The 20,262-nt window shown below is 48.7% G+C and overlaps 2 protein-coding genes and 1 long non-coding RNA gene across 3 annotated transcripts in view; 2 read left to right on the plus strand and 1 right to left on the minus strand.

Moving 5' to 3' along the window:
- The window catches only part of LOC144163330 (uncharacterized), an 81,827-nt gene extending 66,622 nt beyond the window's left edge, over nucleotides 1-15,205 (plus strand). Inside the window, exons 22-23 of the mRNA XM_077694263.1 lie at nucleotides 12,920-13,194; nucleotides 14,933-15,205. Of these exons, the coding sequence (XP_077550389.1) occupies nucleotides 12,920-13,194; nucleotides 14,933-15,073 (416 nt within the window). The 3' untranslated portion in view covers nucleotides 15,074-15,205. The remainder of the gene's footprint in view (nucleotides 1-12,919; nucleotides 13,195-14,932) is intronic.
- Nucleotides 7,084-10,532, plus strand: LOC144162135 (uncharacterized). Its single transcript, XR_013320625.1, has 3 exons — nucleotides 7,084-7,171; nucleotides 7,367-7,756; nucleotides 8,807-10,532. It is a non-coding gene; the product is annotated as an uncharacterized LOC144162135 (long non-coding RNA).
- A 2,010-nt stretch (nucleotides 15,206-17,215) lies between the features above and the next one.
- The window catches only part of LOC144162207 (cholinesterase-like), a 40,969-nt gene continuing 37,922 nt past the window's right edge, over nucleotides 17,216-20,262 (minus strand). Inside the window, exon 9 of the mRNA XM_077692676.1 lies at nucleotides 17,216-17,870. Coding sequence (XP_077548802.1) covers nucleotides 17,717-17,870 — 154 coding nt within the window. The 3' untranslated portion in view covers nucleotides 17,216-17,716. The remainder of the gene's footprint in view (nucleotides 17,871-20,262) is intronic.

Consider the following 20,262-nt stretch of genomic DNA (forward strand, 5'->3'; position numbering starts at 1 on the left):
TCGGAGTCGGCTTGACATTTCTGACTGCATACGTTAACCAGTGCTATTTAGAAAGTTGCTGGTGCGCGCATTTCTCGAGTCTCCATGTCCCCTTATGGTGTGGTGTTGCTTAGTTTTATATTGACGGTTGCTGTACCTGTCAGCGGTACTGAATCTTCTCGGGTTAGTCGCACGCTATTGTCTCGCGCGCACACACTGCACGGCTTGTTTGTCGGAGCGTCTGTCTTTAGCCTTATCGGTATTTTCAAACTTCCGTGTTAATTGCGTTGTGTTGGTCTTCTGAGAGCCATAAATTTACTGTGCTAATCACGCCATTCCGCCTAATGTTGATGTGCGTTCAAGACGTTGGCGGCAGCACTGCTTACGTTTATCTGTGCTGTGTGTGTAGTTGTTCCCCGTTTCTTCCAATGCCTTCGATGAATTCAGATGGTCTATTTACACTAGTCAACTTTAGTTGGCTCCATGACGTGTAGTGAAATGCAAGGGAAAGTGGTTGTCTGAGCAGCAGCGTAGTAACGAAACGTTCCTTTTGTGGAGGGGAAGTCAGGTGGAAACACGCAGAAAGTGTGGAGCCGTTTCTATGCTGTCAATGTCAGTGGTAACCTGAGACCTCAGAATAATTACCCACAAAGCTCACGTGTGGACTATTAGAAGTTTTAACGTCACAAAGTAAGTTTAAAAATAATTCATTCCTGCCATTTTATGCTATCAATGTCAGTGGCAGCTAGAGAGTTGGAATAATTTTCGAAACGCTCAGGTGCAAAGTTGTTGAATCATGATGTGCACCAAACATTAATCCATTTTTGTTCTCCTTTGAACGTAGAAATTATACTGCAAAAGCAGATTGCTACATTCTGTATTCATACTCTATGACCTATTCAGAAAGAGTCTGTGGCTGACTGTGGAGACATTTGGCCCTCCACTGATAGGTTGTGACAAATGTTTTTGTTTCTCTGCAAAAAAAAAATGAAAACAAATTATTTCCATTCTTTACATGCTCCTGCGAAGTCATGGCTGTGGCATTTACTGGCTGAAGACATTTTCGGCATGCTGAAGGGTCGTCGGGGAGAGTGCGGCGGATTATGAATGCCCTGTGGAGCTCACAAGCCACAAAAGAGTACCTTTTGAGTCGTGCATATTGCCGCGAACCATACATTGGGTTTGTTTATTTGTGTTTTGCTTTTACCGCCCGGCTGCGCCGGTCTGCGTTATCTCTGCGCCAAGGGAAGCGCGTGTTCCATTCTTTCTTTCTGTGCCGCATGTGTTATCTGTTGTGATAGGGAGAGCATTCCGATCTAACGTGAACAGCCCAGAATAGTCTTCTTGGATCTACTATGTTCTCGATGCGAATCGACGTTTCGAGAACCACGCGCGCCGAAAGATAAAAAGCCTGCAGTGCGGACGCCGGGGCATTCGATTCTGCGACGCTCGCTGACGCAAGTCACTTTGTTGACCGCTGCTTCGCCGCCTCTGTATTCTTTTGAGTTGTTAGGGGAGCACAAGTTCGCTCCAATAAACTTGTTTCTCCTGCAAGACAACTGCGTCGTCCTTGGCTTCGTGACATCTGGTGGAGGTGCTGGGTACGCACCCTTCATGCCCACTACAACCTCGAGAAGCCGCCAAGCCAGTCCAACAAGAGCCAGCCCCCGCCTGCAAGATTTACCACCCGAGTTCGGTTTGATGCCAGAAGGACCCAAGAGAAGGAACGCTGCAACCAACACCATGGTACAAGAAACAACGTCGCCAATCATGCTGCAGCAGCCCCGGGAACCGCCATCGTTCCGGGGAGCCCCCGCTGAAGACCCAGAGGAATGGTTGGAGAAGCTGGAGCGCGTGCGGATCTTCAACAGGTGGGACGATGAAGAAACCTTCCGGCATGTTTTCTTTTACTTGGAGGATGCAGCTCGAACTTGGTTTGAAAACCACGAGAGCGCCTTGACCGACTGGACGCAATTCAAAAGCGAGTTCCTTAAGACCTTCACGACCGTGGTGAGAAAAGAACGAGCTGCGATTTTACTGGAAACTCGAACGCAACACCCGAACGAAGGAGTCGTAATCTTCGTCGAGGAAATGAAGCGACTTTTTCGCCGTGCGGACCCAGGAATGACGGAGGAAAAGAAACTACGGTTTCTGATGCGAGGTGTGAAGCAAGAGCTCTTCGCGTGCCTTGTTCGCAACCCCCCCAAGACCGTGTCCGAATTCGCGTCTGAGGCCGCCGCGATGGAGAAGACGCTCGAAATCCGAACGAGGCAATACGACCGCCCAATCAATGCGCTGGTTTCGGAGACGATTGGTGCCAGCGCTATTAACTCCGACTCACTACGCGACACTATCCGCGCAGTGGTAAGGGAGGAGCTGCGGAAACTTTTCCCGATGACGACACCAGAACCTCAAGTCACTTCACTGACCGACGTGATCCGGGAAGAAGTACAGCAGGCTTTGGGAACTTCTGTGCCGTCCGAAGCACCCCGCGAGCCCGAGGCTATGACCTACTCTGCGGCTGTTCGTCGACCCCGCCCTGCCCCAACACGCCGTCAAGAGGCCCCGCCGTACCGCCGCCCACTGTCACCCGCCCGACCCCCGGTAGCCCGAAACCAGACGCCGAGGAAGACGGACGTATGGCGAACTCCCGATAATCGTCCTCTGTGCTACCACTGCGGAGAGGCCGACCACATCTACCGTCGCTGCCCATACAAGAGACTCGGACTGCGTGGTTTCTCCGTCGATGCACCTCGCCCTCTCCCTGGCCAACGACCACGTGAGATCGACGAGTATCTATCTGAAACCAGCCGTGGCCCATCCCGTTTCAACCGCTCGCCATCGCCCTACCCGTACCAATCGCCGAACCGCCGTAGCAATGCTGACTTCTCACGTGGAAGGTCCCCCAGCCCACGCGGGGGAAACTAAAAGCAGCAACTTCGGGAGGTAAAGTTGCACAACGGCGGAAAAATGAAAACCCTCCAACGACGCAGCGACTCGCTGAAGACCATCATTCACGACATGCCCTCATCCCTACGACCCCACCCAGCCCTAACGAGTCTCCTGAACACGACGACAGCTACACGGCGCGACGCGTACCCGACCTGACCGAGACGTCCGTTGAGAAGACGACGACAACGACGATGCACACTGCCCGACCGTCAACACGTACAAGCAGAGATACGACGCCCCGACGAACCCGAAACTCGAGGAAGACTGCTTCTGACGTCAAGGTGTCCATCGACGGCTTTGACGTAGTCGCCCTCGTAGACACGGGAGCTGACTATTCGGTAATGAGCGGACCATTTGCGTCTAAACTGAAGAAAGTTATGACCAGATGGGATGGTCCGCACATACGCACAGCAGGAGGCCACCTCGTGACGCCAAGCGGAACGTGCACATCGCGCGTCACCATAGACGGCACAACGTACCCTGCGGCGTTCGTCATTCTGCCTAACTGCTCCCGCGACGTAATTCTTGGGATGGACTTTTTGATGGACAACGGGGCAATAATCGATCTGCAGACCAAGTCAATAACTTTTTCCCCCAATCACTCCATGACGCCGGAACCGAACCCCGAACGACGTGCTGCTGTAAGGATTTGCGATGATCATGTCACCCTGCCACCCCGCGCAAGCTTGATGATCGCAGTCTACTGTGAAGATGCTGCTCCTGACGTCGACGCTATCGTAGACACTGATCAAAGGGTGCTTCTCGACCGTGGTGTGTCGGTCGCAAGAGGCATTGCGCGCTTCAAGGAACACCAATCCCACATTCTGGTTACTAATTTCACCGAGGAGTACCAGCATTTAAACAAGGGCGCGGCAATTGCATTCCTCGAAGAAGCGCAAGAAGCAAGTGACGTGATCGCGGTCGCCGACTTTGAACGCACACCCGTAGAAACCTTCAAGCTCCCGCAGCCCCTGCACGTGAATCCGGCGCTACCGCAAGAACAACGAAACAAATTATTGGCTTTGCTGCGTCGCTATAGCGAATGTTTTTCGTCGAGCGCAAAACTACGTCAGACCCCTCTAGCGAAGCACCGAATAATAACCGAAGATGGAGCCCGACCTACCCGACAGTCACCGTACCGCGTCTCTTCACACGAACGGGAAGCCATCCGGACTCAAGTCGACGACATGCTCAGCGACGACATTATACAGCCATCGAAAAGCCCCTGGGCTGCGCCCGTCGTACTCGTAAAGAAAAAAGACGGCACATTAAGGTTTTGTGTTGACTACCGGCGACTGAACAAAATCACGAAAAAGGACGTGTACCCCCTCCCCCGAATCGACGACGCCCTCGACCACCTCTGCCACGCGAAGTAATTCTCATCGATGGACCTGAAGACCGGCTACTGGCAAATTGAAGTGGACGAGAGAGACCGAGAGAAGACTGCATTTATAACCCCAGACGGCCTATACGAGTTCAAGGTGATGCCGTTTGGGCTGTGCACAGCACCAGCGACGTTTCAAAGAGTCATGGACACTGTGCTAGCTGGCCTTAAGTGGCACACCTGCCTCGTATACCTCGACGACGTAGTGGTATTCGCCCGGACTTTCGACGAACACCTTGCAAGGTTGGAGTCTGTACTCGAGGCAATTCGTACGTCGGGGTTGACGCTGAAGCCTGAAAAGTGCCGTTTCGCATACGAGGAACTCAAGTTCTTGGGCCACGTCGTCAACGCCGCGGGAGTCCTACCTGACCCGGCAAAAACTTCAGCTATCGCGAACTTCCCTAGGCCGAAAGACAAGAAGGGCGTGCGAAGATTTCTCGGGCTGTGCGCATACTACCGGCGCTTCGTCGCAAACTTCGCACGCATTGCAGAGCCACTCACGCGCTTGACGAAAGACAGCACCCCTTTCAGCTGGGAAAACGACCAAGAAAAAGCATTCTGCGAGCTGCAAAAACACCTGCAAAGCCCGCCCGTGCTCGCTCATTTCGACGAAAATGCCGAAACGGAAATGCACACGGACGCCAGTGATATAGGCTTGGGTGCCGTCCTTGTCCAAAAGCAAAGCGGCTGCGAAAGGGTAATCGCCTATGCCAGCCGTGGTCTGTCGAAGGAGGAGAAAAACTATTCTGCCTCTGAGAAAGAGTGCCTGGCTATTATATGGGCGATTTCAAAATTTCGCCCATACGTGTATGGAAGGCCATTCAAGGTTGTAACAGACCACCATGCGCTGTGTTGGCTCGCCAATTTGAAGGACCCCTCTGGCCGTCTTGGGCGGTGGAGCTTGCGCCTGCAGGAGTTCGACGTTACAGTCGTTTATAAATCCGGCAGGAAACACTCCGACGCCGACTGCCTGTCCCGCGCCCCCGTCGACCCACCACCACAAGACTCTGATGAAGACAGCGCGTTCTTCGGGATCGTGACGGAGAGCGACCTAGCCGCCCAGCAGCGTGCCGACCCCGACTTACGCGTCATAATCGAGTACCTCGAGGGATGCAACGTTGCCGTTCCTAGAACCTTCAAACGCAGCTTACCAGCATTCAGCCTGAGAAACTCCGTCCTCGTGAAGAAGAATTTCAGCCCCGGAACAAGAGCGAATTACCTTCTCGTCATCCCCGCGGACCTTCGTGACGAAATTTTGGAAGCGTGCCACGACGACCCGTCTTCCGGACATCTCGGCACAGCCCGCACTATTGGAAAAATCAAGGCGAGGTACTACTGGCCCGGCCTTACCTCTGACGTCACCCACTACGTCCGGAGCTGCCGTGACTGCCAGCGACGAAAAACGCCGCCGACAAGACCCGCCGGACTTCTACAACCGATCGCCGTCCCATCGAGACCATTTCAACAGATTGGAATGGACCTTTTAGGCCCGTTCCCTACGTCACGATCACAGAACAGGTGGATTGTCGTAGCGACAGACTACATGACGCGCTACGCCGAGACCGCCGCTCTTCCGAGGGGGACTGCACAAGAAGTGGCAAAGTTCTTTATAAGCCAAGTGGTGCTGCGACATGGAGCCCCGGAAGTCCTAATCACAGACCGCGGAACGGCATTTACTGCGGAGCTGATGCAAGGAGTATTACGCTACAGCAACACGGATCACCGAAGAACGACGGCGTACCACCCCCAAACGAACGGACTAACAGAACGTCTGAACAAGACAATAGCAGATATGCTGTCAATGTACGTTGACGTTGAACACAAGACTTGGGACGAAGTGCTCCCGTATGTCACGTTTGCGTACAACACGGCTATCCAGGAGACGACGCAGCTGACGCCGTTCGAGCTTGTCTACGGTAGAAGGCCGACTACGATGCTCGACGCCATGCTTCCGCACGTAGAAGACGACGACCTCAACGCCGACGTCCACGGATATCTTCAACGTGCGGAAGAGGCCCGCCAGCTCGCTCGAGTTCGTATAACGGACCAGCAGCTGTTGGATGCGGGCCGCTACAACCTCCGACGCCGAGACGCCGAGTACCAACCAGGGGATCGTGTGTGGGTTTGGACTCCCATCCGACGACGCGGACTCAGTGAGAAGCTCCTGCGACGCTATTTCGGACCCTACCAGATTCTACGACGTGTTGGCCAACTTACCTACGAAGTGATTCCTGATGGTGACTCCGGCACATCACGACAACGCAGGCGGCCTGAAGTCGTCCACGTGGTTCGCCTAAAACCTTTTTACGGACGATGACGAACTTTTATTTTCATTTGTTCGGACTGTCGCTTATGTTAGCATCGGGTCGATGCACTCTTAGAGGGGGGGCAATGCCGCGAACCATACATTGGGTTTGTTTATTTGTGTTTTGCTTTTACCGCCCGGCTGCGCCGGTCTGCGTTATCTCTGCGCCAAGGGAAGCGCGTGTTCCATTCTTTCTTTCTGTGCCGCATGTGTTATCTGTTGTGATAGGGAGAGCATTCCGATCTAACGTGAACAGCCCAGAATAATCTTCTTGGATCTACTATGTTCTCGATGCGAATCGACGTTTCGAGAACCACGCGCGCCGAAAGATAAAAAGCCTGCAGTGCGGACGCCGGGGCATTCGATTCTGCGACGCTCGCTGACGCGTCACTTTGTTGACCGCTGCTTCGCCGCCTCTGTATTCTTTTGAGTTGTTAGGGGAGCACAAGTTCGCTCCAATAAACTTGTTTCTCCTGCAAGACAACTGCGTCGTCCTTGGCTTCGTGACAATATTGTGCAGATATTCACCAGTTCGCATAGACCAAGAACAGGTGAGCTTAAAGTATGTTCAAATATTTTTAAATCTCAAATTGTTTAGCAAGAAAAGATTACCAGGGCTTCCGCTGTAAAAAAGACATTCGACTTTCGTGGAACGAATCAGACATCGTTCAATATTTTCTCGTGCTCCCTGGGTAAAGCAAGGCATAAATTTATTCTCTGATATTTTTGTACTGTTTATTTTCTAGGCAATAGGGCGAAGATAGACCTAAAACAGCTATATGGCCATTTTAATTGTATTTGGACCCCTTCTTGGAAGTGTATCATCAGAAGGCAACACATTAAAGCTCTTACACGGGATGAAATGTAGTAAGTACGGGATGAAATGTAGTAAGTACGCACGGCAGGGCGTACTTACTACAAGTAAGTACGCTCTGCCATTTTTGGGTCTTTCATGGCGCGTTTTTAGGTAGTTTCTTTGTAACTAATGGTTTGAAACTTGAACTTCTTTTCAGTGACAGCTTGGCCTGTGGCTCAAGGTGACAGTAGGAGCTTTTCGGAACACGTTAGCGAAACTTTCCTGGAAGTGCACTTTGAGACGTCCCTGGCAGAAACACCCGGGTCTTAATTTTGGTTGGGTAAGCTGGCATTTTGTTTTTGCGGGACTCAATTTCTGGGGCTGTTCATCCTAATAAAATCTCACTGTTGACAAGTTATCGTGAACGCCAATATTGGCCATTGTGTTCACATTCCGCCTATTACGGATGCTCCAACAGTGGCCAAAAAAAAAACACTATTTTGTATTTTTTTTGTAAATATTTAGCTTTTACACCGTGAGAGTTGTTGCTGTGATTTGCCAGCACCACGGACACGCCCAACGTGGTTGCTGCTACAACAAATACGTTGGCAACTGACGATTTAAATTTCCCTCTTTTAATACGCCCGTAGCACCAATAATACTCCTAAATACAGCCGTAGCACGAGTAATGCTTGCATTGGATTTTAACAGGTGGTTAAATAAAGGGTAATTTTTTTAAGGGAATTGTTTAGAGCACAGAAAGTGTCGTCTGCAAGAAAATGTGCTATAGTTGTGATTTATAAGAAAATTGTGCAACAGCCTAGTTCAGCATTAGTCAGCTCAACTTCTGCCTCATACCACTACGAACGATGGAGGTAATACATATCGAGAGGGAAATATTTTAGGTGGAACTAATTCCCCCAAAAATGTCTGCCACAGTGCGATATTTATGATTTCCTATGACTGGCCATTTATTTCTTTGCGGTAGAAACATCGCTTAGTTGTAAGTTATGTTAAGCCAGCCTCACTACAGCATTCTAGGGAGCACATTATACAGTACAGAGAACATTTTTTGCAGAGAGAAGGTGTGTAAAATATAATGCCGAAAGGTGATTATAGTAATTATTATTTGAATAATAAACGAAACCTCTCAAGGATAAAAAAATATATTCAGGATACCGAGGCAGCAAGGTGGGATACTTTCCAGAATCAGGGCAATTTCATTGATTGTCTGTGGTGATATTGTTTAGCGCACTTTCACCTTTAGCAGCACTCCCAGAAAAAACGCAAGAAATCACTGATTTTAAATCAATTACTGTGTTATGAAAGGGCCTAAGCAACTCACTCATTTAAAGCAACCATGTAACAAAATATTCTTGTTTCCGTGAAGGTACATGAGGTGAGCAGTAAGTCTTCTCGAGGCCCGGTTATTCTGAGAGAAGGGACTGGCGCCATCAATATTTCCCGCAAGAAACACATCACGGATTCGCCGCCTGCATTGTCACTTCAGGATGTGGTCATCCTCTTCGCCGCATATGTCATCTTTTTCATCGTGTCATCATGTTCTTATGGTTGTGTGCCTTTGAAGAGTTCTTGGGACTTTTGCAGGGAGTTCTTGGAAAGCATGAGAAATTTGACAGTGGCCTGGTGTCATTTAAGTTGGAGTCTTTGTTGAAATACTTGAAGTGTTCAGCTCTACTTGGGATTTTAAATTATTGGTAGAGGTTAAAGTATCTCTTGAAAGGCATGAAGGAGGTCAGATGAAAGGCATGAAGGGGGCGAAATCAGATGAAGAGGTTTAAGTTACTGGCACATGCAAGTTTCATGTCAACTGAACACTGAAGTCGTGCCTTATTTTTCATCATTGGCACAATGCGCAGGCTGTCTTTGAATCTATAGTGGGTGTTAATGTAGTTCATGGCACCGCATTGTAACGTCCTATTATTCAAGTGTAGCTCATGAGATTTTTTTCGTGGCAGTGCTGCTGCTGATGCAACAGTGACAGTGCTTATTTACGCAAATGGATTGCGCCTTCATTGATAAATTTTAGTACTGTAAGTGAGCTGACACCCATGCCGTAGAAGAATTTAAAATGTGCTTATTTGGCTTGAACAAGTCTTCTCCTTTGAACAAAGTTGCATTTCTTGCTTGGCAGAAGCAGGGATTTGGTCACAATTACACTGACAGCAAGACGGGAGGGTTTTTATAGCACGCAACTGTGAATTCTACCTAAGGTAAAACCTTGAGGCTGGAAAAAATGTTTTCAAGTCTGCTTTGTAAAACTGGTCCCCTGTATGATTCAACGCTGGCTTGTTTGCTTCTTAAGGATGTCTGACCTGTTCCCGCTTGAATTGATGACGTATATAATTAGTTAGTAAATTTTATTATGTGTAACATGCTTCCAGCTACCTGGTTTGCAAAATTATATAAAATTCACGCTAGCTTTTGTGAGATTTCCTGGGATGAATTATTTTAAACAACTACAAATTGTTTGGTCAAGTAACGTGCCTTAAGTCAAAGGCCTTTTCAGGACGCTCATAAAGTCTATTTTGCCTACAAATACCTTGATGTTACACTTACTTCTGGTGTCAGGAAACTACTATCTTTAATAATCATGTTTTAATTGTGGCATACTGCCGCATGTGACCTCTCGTGTCAAAATGTTTTATCGTTCATCTTGGCTCGAGGGTTGTTTTCCTAAACTCTTGCACTTCACTGTTGTAGGTTTCTGATAATACAACCGTGTATGACTTGTTTTTAAGCCTTTCCCTACAATTTAATTGCAAACTGCATTTTCCCAAACAGTTATGCGTAAACACAGTATGGCAAGCGCAGTGAGTAATTCCGCCTTTGAATTACCTTGGTTTATCTGATAAGACAGCATATTTGATGCTCACTGTTGTATAATGTCTGTGTCAGTGCCGCGGTAGACGCACACGTCTATTTATTTATGAAGCAGTCGACCCTAATACCGTCTTTATTAACCATGTTTTTTGAGTAAAAGTGAATATGTGAAAATGCCACTTGGAGCCTAGTATTATCGTTATGGTATTTATTCCTTGTACGTTGGTCATTTTCTGTGCAATTTAAAATATACAGCTATTCAAATCTGAAATGTATGAATACTAACACCCAATAAAGTTGTATAGTATGTTGAAAAGCAGTGTATGAGTCATAATAGTTTCTTTCGTGCGTATTTTAATGCAAGTATATTGTTTATTTTATATGCAGCTGAAACCCAGCACAGGATTCTGCGGGGGAAGCCAAAGAGGGTGTGCCGCTCTAGGTGCCTCAGACCAACTTTTATATAGAATTGTGCTCCGATAGGCAACTGTTGGGAACTGTCAGGGACCACACTGCTGCGGTGGTTTCTGCTTTCCAATTGTTGGTATCACTGCGGGTCATATATCAAGGCTGTGTTAAAATGGTGCTTGCGGTTTCCTGCTGATACCAATGCATCCGCCAGCCTGGCATTTGACCTCGGTGTATACCGACAGGAAAGCAGAAATATTGGAAAAGTGGAGTCCCATAGACAGCTTCCCAATGCCTACAGGAACACCGTTTTATATAAACAGCTGGTCTGAAGGTACCTGGAACGGCGCACCGGATAAATTCAATAATCATTTTACATGGATCAATGTTCCAGTAACTTAAACTACCCTTTTATTTGGAACAGTGATCCGCATACTTTTATTTGGAACACCGATCCACATAATTTAGTTGCAAAAATATGTGGTGCACTGTTCCACTTAATTTTCAGGATATGTGGAACACGGTTCCAATTATATAACTGGAACTTTTTTGCAAAAAAGTTCCAGTTACTAAGTGGATCTTACGTGGAACCAGATTAAGAGTGTAGCTGCAGCGGTACGGGCATCATTGGCTTGGCCACATCCGTAACTCGGGTCACGTTTGTATCCAAGTTGAGCTCTCGGACCGCATTGCTTTTCCATTCGATACAAAATAGCACGAAAGAATGTGATAGCATTGTCGGGCCCGTTCACATAAGCGATGAGGAACACTCTGCATCCGGTGCAGCGGGCACATCATCACCACCAGCCTATCAACGCCCACTGCAGGGCAAAGGCATCTCGCATTAATCTCCAATTACCCCGGTCCTGTGCTAGCTGCGAAAAGTTTATCAATGAAAACTTCTTGATCTCCTGTGCCCATCCAACTTTCTGCCGCCCCTTGCTACGCTTGCCTTCTCTAGGGATCCACTCTGTTACGCTTAATGACAAGCGGTTATCTTTCCTTCGCATTACATGCCCAGCCAATGTTAATTTCTTCTTCTTAATTTGTACTAATATGTCCTTAACACGCGTTTGTTCCCTGACCCACTCCGCTCTCTTCTTGTGCCTTAATGTTACACCTATCATCTTCCGTTCCCTTTCTTGCTGAGTCGTCCTCAATATAAGTTGAACCCTCTTAGTGAGCCTCCAAGTTTCTGCCCCGTAGGTGAGTACCGGTAAGATGCAGCTGTCATGCACCGGGCACATATATGCACAAATGCTTCCTTGACATTTATATGAAGAGCGAACGCGCGCTGTGGCGTATCACACCCTACAGGGCCGACGTCATCGTGCACGTGCGCGGTGAAAACTTTCCAGCGTCTCACGACTCCGGGGGTTTCAATGATTTTTAAAGACGATAGTCTTTCTTGGGCTACTTAAACCCAGAAATTTTGGTCTGTCTGTATGTCTGTCTGTCCGTCTGTCTGTCTGTGACTCGATTCAGCCACCCGGCCAAAGCAAAACAATGCCTACGCAATAGTCTTATATAGTCACAGCTAAATCTACCCGTCCATGTCCGGTGTAATGTTCATACTTGTCAACATTGTTGAAGAAGAACAAGACATTACGCAAATATGAGACAACACATCAATACAGAAGTGATATTTGCAGTGTTCCTTTATAAAAAAATCAAATATGCTTCACTTTTGCGAAATTAAATACTTCATTAACTGCAGAAAAAGAATTCACTCCGCCGTCACCTGCTGTCGCCCGCGCCACTGTAGCTTCTGGCGCCATTTTAAGAAATCAACCGGCAACAGTTACGCAAGGTTCCACTAGATAGGTTCCACGTTCTGCTTGCAACGCACGTGGAGTAGGGAAACGCGGTTCTATAAACGTTTAAGTAGGGCGCCTCGATTAACGCGCGTCTTCGCCGTACGGCAGCGTTCGCATCGAGACACCTGGATTGGAGCAGTAGAACGCGGGAAATTTAAAATGATTTAAGCAAATCTTTGGCGTCTTTACCTTGGGAGGAGCGCGACGCAAGAGGAACAACATGAGAGGTGAGCGGGAAAGCGAAGGGAGGCATTTAATTCACAAAAGCCGATAAAGACTATCGTCTTTTGACGGCATTTGCAACGAAATGAGCAGATACGCGGCCAATTTTTTTCACTCACGGTCAACGCCACCGACGACGATGGCTTTTCTGCGACACTATAGGCTTTCAGCGCTGCGCGTTAAAACGCACGGGCCCTCGGGTCAACTCGCAGGCATCGGCGGCCACGGGGGCAGCGGTCGGCGCGCCGACTGGGAGATGCGTTTCCAGGAGATCGTGGGCCGCGTGGCTCAGTTCCTCGCCCCGCCCACCAGCGCCGCCGCTGTGCCGGGGGCGTCCAGCCGGCCCCTGTCCAAGCACAAGGCGTCCCTGGCGCCCCTCCTTGCAGCCGCCAACGCACCGGCAGGCGCAGTCGCCAAGGCGGCCTCGCCGTCGCCGCGTCCCAGCTTCAGCCGGGGCACCACCACTGCCCGCAACGACGACGAGAGGGTACGGCTCTACGTCGGCCGGCCTAGTCCGTGTGATGGCGAGTGTTAGCGGTGTTAACACGTCGACACTTCGCGTTAGGACCGGCTGCACAACCTCCTCCCCCCCAAATTGCAAAAACTCCCAAGTGGAAATCGGGGCATAAATGCGTCCGCTATTCTATACCCCGAGCTCCTCTAAGGAGGCTTCACGACCGCACACAAATGCGCTGCTGGGAAGGAATTCTTCACGAGACTAAAGGTAGTCTCATGAGTACAGTGAATTGGGCGAGTTGGTATTGATCCATAATATAACTGCGCGGTAACACGAGGACAGTTACACTGGATGGTAGCAGAGTGAAGTAAGAGTGAGTGTGAAGTAACAGTTGGGGTGAAGAGTGAAGTAACAGAGGACGGTCGCGTCCTGTATTATTTGTGCCTCTTTCTGTGTCCTCGTGTTATCGCGCAGTTATGTTATGGAACAGGTATTCTCAAGTAAAAATATGAAGACTCCAGGGCCTCTTATTAAATGCCTCCGTATGACACCACTCATCCCTAATAAGCGCTGTACCGCTATACACCGACCTCTTTTGGAGCCGATGCAAGAGGCCTTCGCGCTGCAGTACCCCGGCTTTTGATAACTAGTATTATACATGGGCGCATGAATGGGAAGGAATTTTAATGGCGGCAGTGTTTATGTTGCTGGATCAGAAAAGAATCTGTCCGTCTGCCTGGCCGTCCATCCGTCCGTCCGTGCGCCCCTCGATTCAGCCGCGCGGCCAAAAGTTGGTTGCTTTAACCAGAAGTCTGTACAAGCAAAACGGTTACGCACTACTAAATCTGGTGCCATGATTTGTACTTGTCACCATTGTTGAGCAAAACAAAAATACAGTAGGGATATTTCAGGCAAATTACCAATTTTTAAATGGTACAAGCAGTGTTCTTTTAACTTACAATAGATGTGTACTCGATATTTGCGATATTGTTACATGTTTTCGTAACAGATTGTCGTAACGGCATGTTGTCGTAACAATATGCAGAAAAAAACGCGTTGAAAACAATGTTTTTACCGAAAATACAAGAAGACGGTCGTGTTGAATTGACCTGAGCGAACCTACATCGTGTTTATTGTGGGAAGGTCGAGACGGGAGGGTGAGAGCGCGAGATGTGAGCGGGAAAGAGAACAGAAGCATTAACGGGGCAGGGTTGGCAGGAGAGTATCGTCCTTTGATGACGTATGCAGCGAAGTGAGCAGATAAGCCCTTTCTTTTGTAGGCGATCTAAGGAGCATGACATTTAAGTGTTATGAACGTTGCGCCTTTTACTAAATAGCTCCATTGAGGCCCGAATCCGTACGGATTACTATAATACCGGTGCCTCGTTCAAGCCGGCTTCAGTACTTCATAGAAATGCATTCCTGGGAAAGTTTTTTCCTGTACCAATGTAGTCTAATATCACTGCATGAAGACCTCAACGCCTTTAATTACATGCCTCCGTAAGACCCCACGTACACCGGTCAGAAGCCACAACTGTGCGCTTTAAAGTTGGCTTTGCTAACTGGCACAAGTGATTGCCGGGAAGAATATTTTTAGGGGAAACGGACATAAACAGGTGAATGTCGTAAGGCCTTTTATTCACAGCATTTCCTTAGGCGGCTAAAGTGGGACAACTGATACCGTTACATACGGGTTTAGTGTATATAGCGGAAGCTTCAGTGTGTGTAGTGATATTTTGCCATTCTGTTTTCACATATTGCACCGAAGGAGCTGCCCTCGTCCGCTTCTGTCCCGGTGGACGACGACCGGGAGTCCGACGCCAGTAATCCTGGATCCGTGCAGTCCTGGGAGCGCCCCAACCGAATGATCAACAGAGTTGTCCGTTGCTCCATTTGCGCCATAATTTGACACCGACCGATGCTGACATTAAAATTGTTGTGGCTTGCTATACAACGGATTGTTCCCTGACTAACAATATTTACAATAAAACACGGCGTGTGCCGCAGTAAAAATTAGTGACAGTACAGTATATCGCCTTGAGACGTTTCACCGATACTCAATAAATACCAGAACCAGTGTGATAGCACTATATCGCCAATTTGTGTTTACGTTAACTGTTTTTACTTGATAAGAGGAATGAATTGTTGCGAAGAATTTTTGCGCCACCGCAACCTGTGATATAATTGTTCAATAGCGAACAATGCAGGGCACAGGAAAAAAAATCCGTTCATCAGATTCCCGCATCCGTGAAAAGAACAAGGTTATCGCAAACATATACAAACCGGCGCTGTAATATTTAATTCGCATGTTCACCGGTGAACCCTCTGAAGCCAAATTCTCCGAAGCAGAATCTTAGAAGCAAGATATGTGCCCAGTTTTATTGTTTCTTACTGACGAAGTGTATTTAAAAGGCTAACCTTATGGCCCGCAGGCTTCGACAGACCTTTTCCGACCATTCCCGCAGCAAACTACAGCGTTAGAATCAAAAGCTGTGAATTGGCGCAACGGCTGCGCTATAAATCAGGGCACCGGAGCAGTTTTCTTTCATGATGGCGATTGTTCGGGTTTTAAAAGCGGCGTACGGCTGTTGAAGAGGCATTATTTAGGTTCCTTGCAGTTCGAAAACACCTTGAAGCGGAGCGCTCGCCAACGTGAGAATCGATTGAAGGCGGCAAAAAAACCTCTTCAGAAAACGCCCCAGTTTGGTAACAAGGGTGAGTATGTGAATACACTTCAAGCAACAGCAATTGCCATCTCTTGGCACTCTCCCGTTGAGAGGACTCCTCAGTCCAGGGTACCTCGGTGCTTGCTGACGGGATGGCCCTTTCCACCGTATACGCTGGACGACTCAGGCCGAGTTGGTCAGCAGCTTCTCCCATTGCTGTGGTGTAAAGTTACGGGTGGGAAACGGGGTTGGATTCTAGGGACTTGCACACGTTCAATGTTCAAGGTCATTCACATGTCTGCAAGCTGCGCCTTTCATATGGTCTCGCACGCTCGTCATCATTGTTGAAAAATGATTTTGAACCTGGGGTTGTTGGGGTGGTCCCTCATTCCAGGAGACCACGGAAAGAGCTTTCTCAGAGCTCCAAATCGGGAGTTGCTGGGCACCCATATTGGCGTTGGTGTGAGCCTCGATGCCGAGCTTCGCTACAACTTGATTAGCGAGCGCAAAGCTGCTGCATCGCGAGCGCTTAATCGATCAGCTCCCGCTGTTTACGCGCACTCTAGCGCAAGCGAACCACGTGACGTGGAACGGCCGCTTCGCCACCGCTGGGTCCCTCAGTCTCGCCATCGATGCTGCACCGGCAGGGCTATGTGCAGGTGCCCTTAAAAGCAAGCGAAAGGATGAATTCAATCAATCATTGGGGACGCGGTTTCACATCTCAGAAGACAAATTTTTGCGCTTCCCGCGGGCGTAGTACCTGGTTTGTCTTCGTTAAATTGGCGTATATCACACCATTCCACCACCTTCCATGCGTGGTACATTTCTTCTTTTCCGCCGAGCAGTGAGGATAGATATTAACTGTGACTTTCAAAACCACGTCCCAGACAATTTTGCTCTATACATACCGTCTTAGTCTAACTCTGTACCGAGCGCAGCTTTATAGCTGGAAGCGGAACTCACACGGGTTTTAAAGACGATACCTTCTCTTGGGCTACTTAAACCCAGAAATTTTGGTCTGTCTATCTATCTGTTACTAGATTCAGCCAGCCGGTCAAAGCGAAGCGAAATCCGCTCAATAGTCTTATATACTCACAGCCAAATCTAGACATCTCACTCCAGTTTTAATGTTCATACTTGCCAGCGGTGTTGAATAAGAACAAGACATTACGCAAATATAGGACAGAAAATCAATACGTGGGCGATATTTGCAGCATTCCTTTATAAAAAAACTTCATAGATGCTTGATTTACGCGAAATGAACTACTACATCCACTGCAAAAAAAAAAATTCACTCCGTCGCCTGCTGTCGCCCGCGCCACTATAGTGTCTGGCGGCATTTTAAGAAATCAAGCGGCAAGAGTTTCGAAATGTTCCAACCACGTTCTGCTTGGAACGCACGTGGAGTAAGGTAACGTGGTTTATAAACGTTGTAGTAGGGCGCCTCGATTCACGCGCGTCTCCGCCGTACTGCAGGGCTGGCGTCGAGGAACGCGGCCTGTAGCAGTGGAGCGAGGTAAATTTAAATTGTCTTGAGCAAACCTTTGGTGTGTTTACCTTGGGCAGAGCGCGACGTAGAGGAACAGCATTAGTCGTGAGCGGGAAAGCAAAGGGAGGCATTTACTTGGCAAATGTCGACAGGACTACGCTTTTGTCGACATCTGCAACGAAAGGGGCAGATACGCGACCAATTTCTTTCGCTGACGTTTCGCACGGGCGAAACTTTTGTGGTTTATATAAACATAAGACGAAGCATACAAAATACAAAACGAAGAGTGCGCTTTGTTGCCTGAAAAGTCCATGCTCAGGTGGCCGACTCTTCTGGCCTAGTGCGTGCACACGATGGCGCAGGCACGGATGCGCGCAGCGTTTCCTGTTAGGCCGGTTCACTCCAGCAGTGTCACGATAGCCTGCGCCTTGCCGCACAAGTCGCTGGCCTGCCACGATATGAGCTCTTCGGTGTCGCCATCCAGACTGAAGGAAACGCCATCCGCTTGGAACGTCGGCCACGGGAGACCGCTCTTGAGACGCGGCAATGTCCTAGGGGAAATAAAAGTCCAAGGTTGATTCGGGATTAATTGGTATGAAATTGAATTGTTACACAGCGTCAGCCGTTCAAATGTCCCAACCCCGCACCCCTCCGCTTACGTTGTATAGTTTACTACCTGGATGTTCAGAAAATTGTCCCGCAGAGGTGTATGTATGCACGTGTTTGTTTTGTGGCGCAAAGGCAACGAAGAACAAAAAACGCCAACACAATGGTTTTTTTTTTTTCATTTTCAATGGTGTTTTAGTAAAATGGTGTTATGCATGCAACGGGTTTACAGCTGGTTACTGTGCGGGTGTGTATGTGGCTCTCATTTAAAACAGAAGCGGGGAAATTGGGCAAATAGTCATTTCGGTGTTAAAGCGCAAGGAATGAAGGGACGCTTTTCCGCCCTCTGATGGGTCCCTGTGAAAGTACGCTGTATAAAATGTGGTTTAAAAACCCAATTTCTCCCAGGTAAGCCAAAAAATGTGTACTTGTAAGCACAGGTTGAGTCCCGAAAAAAAATGAGGCGTGAAGTGGTATCATGGGATTATAGAGCTCCCGAAAGTGCGTCTTTCTTACTTTAGGAAAGGACCCACACTCTAATAAAATATGTGTGCCTGAAAGGCGATGGCCGCACGTGTCGAATCGTGGCGGTGGTGCTCCGTTTAAAAGGTGCGAGTGTGTAGCATCAGTACGAGCTATCCGTAATCTGCAAACGTATACTCCTGTTCTGTTCTTTTTTGCTGTTCAGAGCTGCCCATTCGGGGTGTTATAGTGTGGAGTTGTCCCTGTCCCTGAAGAAAAAAGTGTATGGCAGCTGCATCTTATCGGTACTAACCTAAGGGGCAGAAATTTCGAGGCTCACTAAAAGGATTCAGCTTAAATTGAGGACGACTCAGCGAGCAATGGAACGGAAGATGATAGATGCAACGTTAAGGGACAAGAAGAGAGCGGAGTGGGTCAGGGAAGATTCGGGTGTTAAGGACATATTAGTAGAAATTAAGAAGAAGAAACGGGTGCGGGCAGGGCATGTAATGCGAAGGCAAGATAACCATTGGCCATTAAGGGTAACAGAGTGGATCCCTAGAGAAGGCAAGCGTGGCAGGGGGCGGCAAAAAGTTAGATCGGCAGATGAGATCTAGAAGTTTGCGGGGATAAATTTGTGGCAGGTAGCACGGGACCGGGATAATTGGAAATCTATGGGAGAGCCTTTTGCTCTGCAGAGGGCGTAGATAGGCTGACGATGATGAGTGTGGAGTTTGTTGTCTGTCTGTGTGTCCCACGGTTGCTGCCAGTGTTGCCGAGCGCCTTTAAAACGAGTGGTTGCCAATCACATGGCAGCTGTGTAACATCGAAGCCGCAGCGGCACTCTGGTCAGCGGGTTCGTTGATATTAATGCAGCTGTGTTCAGGCGCCCAACACACGAATATGGTCCCTTTTAATGGATACGCTAGCATTATCTTTTTATTTGCCCGAGCGTAGCGTGGTTACAAAACTAAGGGAGCCCGTGAATAAAGCGGATGGTTGTGTGTTTATCAGTATTATGTGTTCCACTGTAATTAATATAGCGTGCGCGTCAGCCGCAAATATGGCTGTTTTCATTTAGTGTACTACTTGTGCTGGCAAAGCGGGGACCATGCGCAGTACATGCCACAGTAGTTGGGGACTTGGAGGCATCCGTGTCAAAAGCAGCGTGTGGCTAGTTGTGTTGTAAGTGCAGAAAGTGTGTCCGAATTGGTTCTTTGGGTACATGCGTTGGTCAATCTCGTTGTAATACACGTCGCAGGTGGTACATGCCAAGGTGCAATGATGTCTTTGAAGTCAGTTTGGAAGATTTAGATAAGGTTACCCGAAGTTCCTCCGCCTCCGCTGTCACCCAGAAAAAAAGGCAGAGAAAAAGACTGGAGGCTTCCAAACAGTCTTTCAAAGGATGTGTTCTGGATGATATTATTAAAAGGGTAATTGTTATTTATGTCGCCTTACCGCGCAATACAAAGGTGTCGTACTTTCGTGATACATTGAAATACGAACAACGGAGCGCGTGGTTTTCAGTACATGCCACTCTTCCCGGCAACGGGCCGCGTATGCACTGTGCGAACACGTTACGAGAGTGTGTCCAACGTTGATATGTGTGGGGAGCGCCTTGGCCCGACACCTTCTGGCCTAGGGGGTGTCGCCCGGAGACCCTCGCCATGGGCTCCCTTCCCTCGCCCTCCTCGCCTACCGTGCGGCCCGGTCGCCGGAGAGATGGCGCGAGTGGACGGGTAGGGACGGGCGGTGGTGCTGAAGAGCCGCGCGCGGGGACTGGGACTCGGGAGGCAGAGTGTTTTGGTGTGTGCGTGTGTATGCCCGGACGGGCGACAGCGTGGAGGATGTAAGTAAAGAGTTCTTTCACGCAAC

The sequence above is a fragment of the Haemaphysalis longicornis genome, unplaced genomic scaffold (genome assembly GCF_048455015.1).
Source record: "Haemaphysalis longicornis isolate Haplotype H1 unplaced genomic scaffold, Haemaphysalis longicornis Haplotype H1 scaffold_12, whole genome shotgun sequence".
In the NCBI taxonomy this organism is placed as follows: domain Eukaryota; kingdom Metazoa; phylum Arthropoda; class Arachnida; order Ixodida; family Ixodidae; genus Haemaphysalis; species Haemaphysalis longicornis.